At 30.7% G+C, this 9,518-nt stretch overlaps 1 protein-coding gene across 1 annotated transcript in view; it reads right to left on the bottom strand.

Annotated features, from left to right (window-relative positions):
• Window positions 1-1,113: 1,113 nt before the first annotated feature.
• LOC119674928 (extensin-like) overlaps window positions 1,114-9,518 on the bottom strand; it is an 18,109-nt gene continuing 9,704 nt past the window's right edge. Inside the window, exons 2-4 of the mRNA XM_038086087.1 lie at window positions 2,470-2,605; window positions 1,254-2,359; window positions 1,114-1,196 (exon numbers count right to left, since the gene is read on the bottom strand). Coding sequence (XP_037942015.1) covers window positions 1,114-1,196; window positions 1,254-2,359; window positions 2,470-2,605 — 1,325 coding nt within the window. The remainder of the gene's footprint in view (window positions 1,197-1,253; window positions 2,360-2,469; window positions 2,606-9,518) is intronic.

The following is a 9,518-nucleotide window of genomic DNA, read 5'->3' as shown; positions in this document are numbered from 1 at the left end:
GTTCTTAATGTTTAAAAAACTCTATATTGTTGTGGTGGATTAGGGTTATATTAATATTACTGATATGACTTGGAAGTTGAATGGAATTAGATAAGGTACTATTGGAGGTAATATATGAACTGGTATAATTTCTTTAAAAAAACTTAGACTTATAAGAAAAAACATTGTCTATCACAATGATCAATAGTTAATACATTAGAGAGGTAAGTACCATATATAAAACTATTGCATATTATTAATATTAATTCATACTAATATGTAGTTTTTATCAAGATAATAAAATATATCACCATTGTAATAAAAGTTTTTTATTACTTTCTCATTACCAAGTGGATCAGTGCATTAGTGATTTTGAAATATAAAATGGATTTCTTGTATGAAAGGCGACCCAATATAATCACTCGAAATACTAGTATTACTACTAATAATATAATTACTACACAATATGCTACAGATAAACATCACTAATTAGTTTGCGTAAATTATTACTTCAATAATTTGCAAGGGAACCGCGTACTTCTGTATACTATATAGTAGTAATTCTTTATACAGATATTTATTTTTTTCCATATATTTTTTTAATTTACTATAACCTGACAACTTACAGTATTGACTATTCAGTCATTCAACGGTACTGTATATATGTTCGGTATACATTGCTCCGTCTTAAAGATACAAGTAACTGCAGCAAAAAATACCTGGAGAGATATCTATTCAAAATGCTGGAACATAGTTTATTTAAATGACCTATTATGGCGCTGTGCTTAAGTGATAGTAAGAATATAGAATAAAAGATCCAAAGTCAAAAATAAAACGAAGGAGACCATATGTTATATGATATCTATTTGGTCTTAATTAACTAGTCTGTCTGAACTATGCAAATATTTTAGTTTAAATTTTTAAAATTAATTTAAAATTAAAAATTCATTTAATAATAATGAACTTAGTTTTCATATTTATGCTTAAAATATTTAAAATCCTTATTTAGAGCTAAGGGAATTAACTCTATTTGTTATTTTAGTCAAAATTAATAAGCAGTAAGCAGTATTACAGCAAAAGCATTAATTTACTTTCATAGTCTAGCACACTTCCTTACTCTTAGGGTAGTTAAAGTTAGTTAAAATAGGACACCTTACCTTTCATTTGATCCATTGGATAGCCAGCTTGGTGCTTATCGTTATATGAACCAGGACGTTCTATAAAATTTCAATAAACATTATTTTTATTGGCACATTAAATAAATATTTTCTTACTTTTATTTCCTGATAAATAATCTTCTGGATTGAAATACGTAGAAATAGTTTTGTCGTCATAAGAACCATCACTATGTGGCGCAGAATCATTTCGCCGCACGTAATCGTATTGATTACTATCGCTTTGACCATTATTGTATCCCGGTCTAGGGTCACGTTGAGGTGGCGGTCTTGCACTGGCGCCGGCATTGTTATAACCATTTTGAGGTGGATCTGGACGGTTTGTATAATCTACAAAACTACCCGGTGCTGGAGATGGTGGTCTTTGATCTTGTGCTGGCAGACGATTTGGTCCATATTCTGGACGTGTGTAGTATGTTGATGGTGTTGTATGATCAAAATCAGGTCTCGTGGGACGACTATTTGGTCCTATGGGTCTGTCACTAGGGTATGAGCTTGGTCTAGCTGTATAATCTGGTCGATTTCTATCATAATCATCCGGTCTTGCCGTAGGTGGGCTGTATGGTTCGGGTTTACCATAACTATAACCAGTTCCATAACCTAATCCAAAAATTGGTCTTGGTGGACCATTTGGTGTAGGTCTTACACTATCATCTGCAGCATAACCCGGACGATAATGATCTGCTACTTCGGGTACATTCGAAGCATAACCTCCTGGTATGTATACATCTTCATTTGGTGCAGGATAATTTGGTTCATACAACATTGGATATTTGTATAATGGATAAACATCTTGTGTGAAATATAGGCGATCACCATTTGTGGTAGTTGGTCCTAATGTAGATATTGGCCCCTCTGACAAATTTATTACTTGTGTGCTGCCATAAACACTAGTTGGTGGCTGTGGTGTATCACTCAACGTAGTTGAAGTGGTGGGTGATGGGTTAACAATAAGTATTGGTGTGCTTTCGACAGGTCTACTTGGTACGCTGATTGTTGGTGTTGATGGCAAGCCACTGTAACCTCCTAAGTCTCTAACTGGGACATCCGGCATTGTGATTGAGTTATCACTCAAATCGAAACAATTTGTCTTTCGTGCATACAAATCGAAGTCTGGATCGTAAATTATACCACTTGGACGTCCACCGGTTAGGCTATACTTTTGCGTCGATAATTGACAGGTGCCATTTCCGCGTCGATGCACACTAAGCATGAAAAAGAAACAAAATTAGTAAAGTTTTAACATTATATACAAAATAAAACTAATAGTTAACTGACCCCAAAAACGGAGTTAGTTACTTAGTATGTAACTCACCCAAATGATATTGCCTGACATTTTTCGCCCGCTTGTAAGCATTTATCTTTGCACATTTTCAATGAATTGGTGTCTTCGGTACGGAAAGTCTTTTCAAATGGCAGCATCGCTTCCAATGCTATGCGCTCGAAACAATCTGTAATTATTAAATTGAAAAATTGTTGTAATTAAATCGAATTTTAACAATTTTTTGAATTTAGAAATAATAACGATTATGCAATTGCTAAATGTACATAATACACATATTTTGTAATTTCCGCTATAGATTTGTATACTCTTATGTATAAACAATACTTAATCTATTAATACTTAATGTCAATAAAAAAATTTTTTCTTGCATATTCCACACTTAATATACAACAATCTAAAATGTTTAGAAAAACCTTGCAGATACAAAAAACTCAATTAAGTATGAAGATTTGATGATGCAGTAACTTTTACTGAGGTACTCTCGTACATGTTAAGTAATTACTTCTTGCACCTTAGGCGCAACAATTGTGCCATCGTTTTAATGATCTCTCAGGTTTTGGTTAATTAGCCTTCTTAATAAAAAATAAACAAATCAATCTTTAATTGAAATTTAAACAATCTGAAATATTTAAAGCTGTAAAAAATAATTATGATCTTGTTTAAAACATTTTAACTGCTTTACTCTTTAAGCTATCGGCTATTGATCCTTCGAAATGACTAGATTGATTGATTGCAAAAGTATTTTATTATTAAATATATTGCCTAAAAAAATGGGAGAAGAAAATATGAAAAGGTCAAAAAGATAAGTGAAAAGCACCTAAAATGGAACTCTGAAATAATAAAATTCCAATAATCCTATTATTGCTATAATAACTTGATATCGACTTGCTACCACTTCGGCTATTAACAATATATAAAATATATTTTTAACATTGAAATGTTTATTAAAGAACTTTTAAAAAAAGGTTAGGTTAGTTTAGGTCACAGCATCCATGCTAAGGGTCTGTTTAGATCTATTGAACAATTGTGTTACTGTTTAAGAACATGGAGACTTTAAAACTACCTTGAACCTTTTGAAATACATGTTATAGCGAGGTTCTGGAAGGTCCTCAAATAAGTAAGCCACTTTCCAAGTCTAACACCGCCGTGCATTCGTTAGACAGTCACAAAGCAGTGCGAGGCATTTGCATCGCCTCCCATACAACTATGACAGGAATAAATAAACAAGAGATGTAAACTTCTAGCATGGTTCTCTAAATGGCTATGATCCATCAACAAACCTACAACAAAACTGATGTATTTACGGGACATCTCAATGGGTTTGCAGAATTTTTTCCTATTATAACTCATCCAATTTGCATACAGAGGCTTTCGTCCTTATATTAAATTAATAAATTTTCTAATTTCTTCTCAATAAATAATAATCTAATAATCTCATTTCAATAACTGCCAGCTCGTATCCAGATCCCTCTATTGGGGCTTTTTTGGTGTACATACGAACGACGTTCATCTGTGGTATCACAACGGCCCATAATTTGAGCATAAGTGGACTTTTGTGTAAACTAACCTAGCCTAAATACAAATATTTATATATACAATAATGTTTATATAAAACTGTTATTTAATCTTATTATAATAAATTGAGTGAACTACAAGAAGGCACTTAGACAAAAAATGATTACATTGATCCTTACAGTACAATGGACCTTTACGGTACGAGTGCTGTGTATCTTTCTACAAATTATTTTCATAGTTGATTTTAGTGGTCAAATATAGTGTCTTTCAAAACTTTTTACCTACCGAAAAAAATGTTTAAAAAAAACGACGTTTGGCACAATCTTGACTACACCGCTAACTCGATTTGTAACAGATTTGTCATAGAAAAATTGCCGAATCAGCATAGGAAAGCCGACGGACCAAAATCTATTAGCGCCATATACTTCCAAGAGACTAAAGGAGACTTTGAAATATAAAAGTAGGAGATCTATGTTTATTTCCCGATTCTTTCCGTATATATTTAAAATAGTTGGGGCAACATTATTTGGGATTTTGTAACACGTCTCATAATTGAAATACAAGCAGTTTTTAGATTTGCAAAAAGCATTAACATTGATTTACTTTAAATTTGTAAATGATTACTACAAATCTAGACTATTTATAAATCTTGTAATTGTTGTGGACTTAATTTTACCTATTTGATTTGGGACTAAGATCCAAGGTAGTTGAGTCTACGTCTTTTCGACGTTGGGCAGTTGCATGAAACATGACAGAGTCGACAGGAGTCAGTTTCTACCGCACCTATAATCTTCATGTGGTGATTAAGTCTACAGTGTCCTGTAAGAAGTTCAGTGTAGATTTCAATGTCTTTTCTGCTAAGGTCAAGGATAGCATCAACTTTGATGTGTTCAGATTCAATGAGTTTTCTTGACTGTCGCATGCCTGTTTGGGCTCTCCAGTGTTAAAGTAGATGTTGTTTTTCCCGTTCATATAATAAATTAATTGTGGAGCTATTTGTAGAACCTATTTTTTGAACTGCGGAACTTGAGTTCCATAATTTCTGCTTCTGTACTGCCATCTTCCATTTTGGACCCATCAGTATACCATAATTGAGAGCCTGTTTTAAGATAATCTTATTGTTCTCATTGTTCCTCCAAGTTGATCACTGATGACCACTTCGAATTCCCTGGAGAAAACTAATATTCTATTTATCTTATCAAAGACCTTAAGGCACGGAGAATTCCAGACTTCATCTAGAAACCCTGCGTGTCCTGTCACATTGCCCTCTTTAAGATTACATAGATAAAGAATCCTTAGTGAGGCACTGGTCGCAGTCCTTTTAACCATATAATTTATACTTCTACTACTAATGGCACATAGGGCTACAATAATTCTTCTAAATCTGATTCTATTTGATGATTCTCTGTAGATGTTGTTCCAGGTATATAGTGCCTCAGGTAGCTCGCTTTCAACTGGTCTTCTCCACCCATCATTTCTAATACATAAATAATTTTATAAACAATTTGTAAACTATTATTATCATTTATATACATAAATATCGCTTTATATATATATATTGTTATATATACATATATATCACATTATATATAAGTAAAGAAATAAATCTTTTTAGTTTTGCTCTCCACCAAAAACAGTTTTTCATATAATTATATGTTGCGATTATTGCGTTTTAGCGCGATTTGCGAGGGAATTCTAAATTTGTTTGTTTACATGCAATTAACTTTTTGGAACAAAATGTAATGACATTGTATCTGCCTCTTAAATTTCTTTAATTATTTATATATTTTATTTTACGAGTATTGTGAGTATCTGAACAATTTATGTGTCTGCAATGAGCGATGATGTGGAATTTTTAGTGCATGACGAAAAAAACGTGCCACTAGGAGAATTTAAATTTTTATTTTTATTTCATTGTCTAATGCAAATTTCATTGACATGCAATTTTAAATTATTTTTGTTTTTAAATTTGTTAGTAAACAAACATTTTGTAGTTTTGTAAGAATGAAAACGATAATCACAATCTATTAGAGAGTATATGAAGAACACTCTTATAGTTTTTTTCCTAATGATTTCATTGTATAAATATAAATTTAGAATAAATGACGCCTAATAGGTAGCACGAATAGGTAAAATTTAAGTTCTAATCGACGATCTTCGCGGCTTATGCTACGACGAGGAGAAAGAATAATCAAGTCTTATGTCTTATGTTGTAGCCTTTTCCGAGGTAGTGCATCTGGGCACTTTTACTCTATGATGGCTGGGGGTATAATTTGAGTATTCCTTATAATCTTCGTTATTATTCAATTATTGATCTAAGATCTGCGTACCGCCCCGTGCAGTTAGTGATTACTCTGAGATTAGATAGTGTTAAGTACGGCAGATTGTCGGTTTTCTTATCTATTATTTTTTATTTTTCTTATCTATTTTTTGCCGGATCTATTCTAAAGTCTCTTAGCATGTCATTCGTGCGGATGTACCATGCAAATGCTTAACTTTAACTTACCAATAAGCCTGGCAACAATTCTTGGGAAACTCTTCGTAGAAGACGGCGAAGAGCTATCAAAAATTGATATCGGAATGCATATGAAATTCTATGAATTGTTCAAAACTTAGACGAAAAAGGGGTAATCACATTCATTCTGAGGATTATTCAGTTTTGCCTAACAGAAGAAAAAGAGATTTAGGGATGTGCTTTCTTGACAGTCCGTCAGATTGCTCCTTAGTAAGAAAAAAGAACTGTTACATTACAAAAACTCAATTGGATGGATCTAGGCTTTGTATAGGGGATTTTTGCCAAATTTGTGGTATTAATACGCGAAGTAATTGCTAACTATTAGAGAAAGAATGGAACCTGCCGATCGGTCAATGCAACCGATATCAAGCCAGGTCAACAGCCGAATATTCAAATCAGCAAACTTCAAAATGGTGCCATTGATTATGAACTGCTAAAAACTGACAAAAGTATCATAGGAGTGTTGTCAGTTAACATTTGACTCATCTGTAGAGAGATGTGACCGAAAATTGACCTGAACATCCATGAACCCGTAATTTTTCAAAATGATAGCCCAATGTGTCAATAATAAGTTTGATTTATTGTTAATTGCAAGAGATGACCAGTATTGTCAATACACAATATTTTGAATAATGTATTGCCAATAATTTATTACAATAAATCTATACAAAATTTCGGTTTTCAAGTTGTGATCAAAAAATTAGGTGGTGTTTAATTTAAAATTTCTTATTCTAAAAATCTTGTTTTTAGGTTGTTAATACTGTCACTGACATCCACGTTCAATTAGATTTCAATATCTGAAGTTATTCTTGACTTCTGATGATTCCGTACGCTCAAGAGATATCTTCGAATGCACTGTATCGACACATTAAGAAGATAAGAACCAAATCACTTTTCTCTTTAAAGGCTATTCTAAAAACCTCCTATAACTATTGTTTCGAGGATTGGAAAAAACTTAAGCATATTACTCCAATTATGAGTCTAATGGGAACTTTTCCTCTGTTTTGCGCAAACATTCTCATCACTAACTACGTACGGGCAGTATAATGAAGACAGTGAAATAGATTTAGAAAAAAATAGATAAACAATTTCAGTTTATTTTTTAATCACATCGTTACACCTAACACTAAAAATAAACATTAACTTTTTAAATGAGTTATTATCATTCTTTATTAGTTTTTATCATTTTCTAAAATTTATGTTGGCATCCTTTTTCAATTTTAGGGAGAGAATATTTTACATAATACTTACCATATATATGTACAAACATTCTATATGCTAAAGTTAAGTTAAAATTGTTATAGAACAATATATTTATTATTAAAGAATTTATAAGAAAATTAAATTGAAAAGTATTAATTTACTCTTAGATTTCGAAAAGTAGTGTTTTACAACAACAAAAATTATTTTTATATTATTTTATTTAATTCAAAATTTGGGACTATACAGCTGTTTCAAGTATGTTTCAAATACCCATCATCAGTGATCTTCGAATTATGTCTAGTATTTAATTATTCGTAAATAATTTTTTGAGACTGCAATTACAGCAATCAAACTTGTGCCCTGCCTAATTTGAAGCTCAGAGTCAGCGTTCATTAGCCAACTGACCCAAAGCCGTATTTGACTGTATGTTTTTATTGAAGTTTTGTTAATTTGGTATGAAAGTTTATTAACAAATTCACTTGTTTTTAGGTTTATTTAATATGTACTTATAAACACACTCACATATTATAATAACAATAATAGCAATGAAAAAGCAAAATGAATTGGTTCAAGTACCGAAAAAAAAATCAAAAAATTAAAAAAATATTGCTATTTTGCTATTAAACTTTAATAGTAATTTTGCTATTGCAGTTTATTAACAATTTTGCTACTAAAATTGGATGATATATATGGAAAAAAAATTTTTTTTGGAAAACCTTGATTAAATTATTTTCAATGTTAAGTGTATATATATTTTTCGATTTGATTCTATAATTTCTTACCTTGGTTAAGTGCATTTAATCGGAAACAGATTTTTATTTATTATATTATTAAATATTGATTTTTAAGTCTTCATTGACTTAAGTAGAAGAATAGAATTTCTGTGGAGAATGTCACAGTGAAGGTACTTACTGTTTAACATTATTATTGATACCAGAAGAACGCACTCATGAAATCAAAAAAAACGGAAATAAATTTTATTTAAAATTTTTTATTAATTTTATAAATGCATAAAGCAATAAACATTCTCTCTCTATTCATTTCGTTATTATTTAAGAACAATAGCTACTATGACAATTGTTATTTTATACTTAATAATAGTGGATTAATAATTTTTGCTGGTGAATAGAAATTATGTATTTTTATTGATAGTTTGATTGTATTTATTGTTTTGCTATTATATTTCGATTGTGATCAGATTTGGTGTATTTCCTTCAAAAATACATTCAATCCAACTATGAACTCAATGCCTCAATGCTGCGTTGGACGCAGCTAAAATAATTGAAGCTACAAAATAAAATGTTAGATCGTTGTACTGCGATTGTGATAAACTTTTTTATGTACCAGTATCTTTATCTACTAACAATATATGCTCGATATAGATACAAATAGGTAACTCGGTTTCAAATATTTTATTACCATTATTATTTAAATTTTTTTATTGGAACATTGGACTCGACTCGCTAAAAGAGTTTTTTATACTTTTTTTTGTATATATTTATAAAAAATATAAATCTGCTTAATCTGGTAATAAAGTGACAATTGTAAATATTTAATTTAAAACAAATATGAACTTAATTTTTCATTTGAATTAGTTCAACTATTTTTTATACATAGAATAATAAAAGAGATCATAAAAAGTTAATGAATAATTCAATAAGGTCAAAATAATGAACAATTCTGCTTTATTTTGTTTGTATGCCTTCACAAGGTTGAATATTCTTGTTCATAGCCCTATGAAACCAGAACAAACTCTTCATAACTTCATAACTTCCAACGTATACAGATCAACAGAAATGAGGGCAATACCCGCATATATTTTAAATATGATTTATTTTTAATTTAA

Source organism: Teleopsis dalmanni, chromosome 2 (assembly GCF_002237135.1).
Source record: "Teleopsis dalmanni isolate 2A chromosome 2, ASM223713v2, whole genome shotgun sequence".
NCBI lineage: Eukaryota > Metazoa > Arthropoda > Insecta > Diptera > Diopsidae > Teleopsis > Teleopsis dalmanni.
Note: the sequence above shows the minus strand (reverse complement) of the source record. Positions and strands in the feature narration are given on the sequence as shown.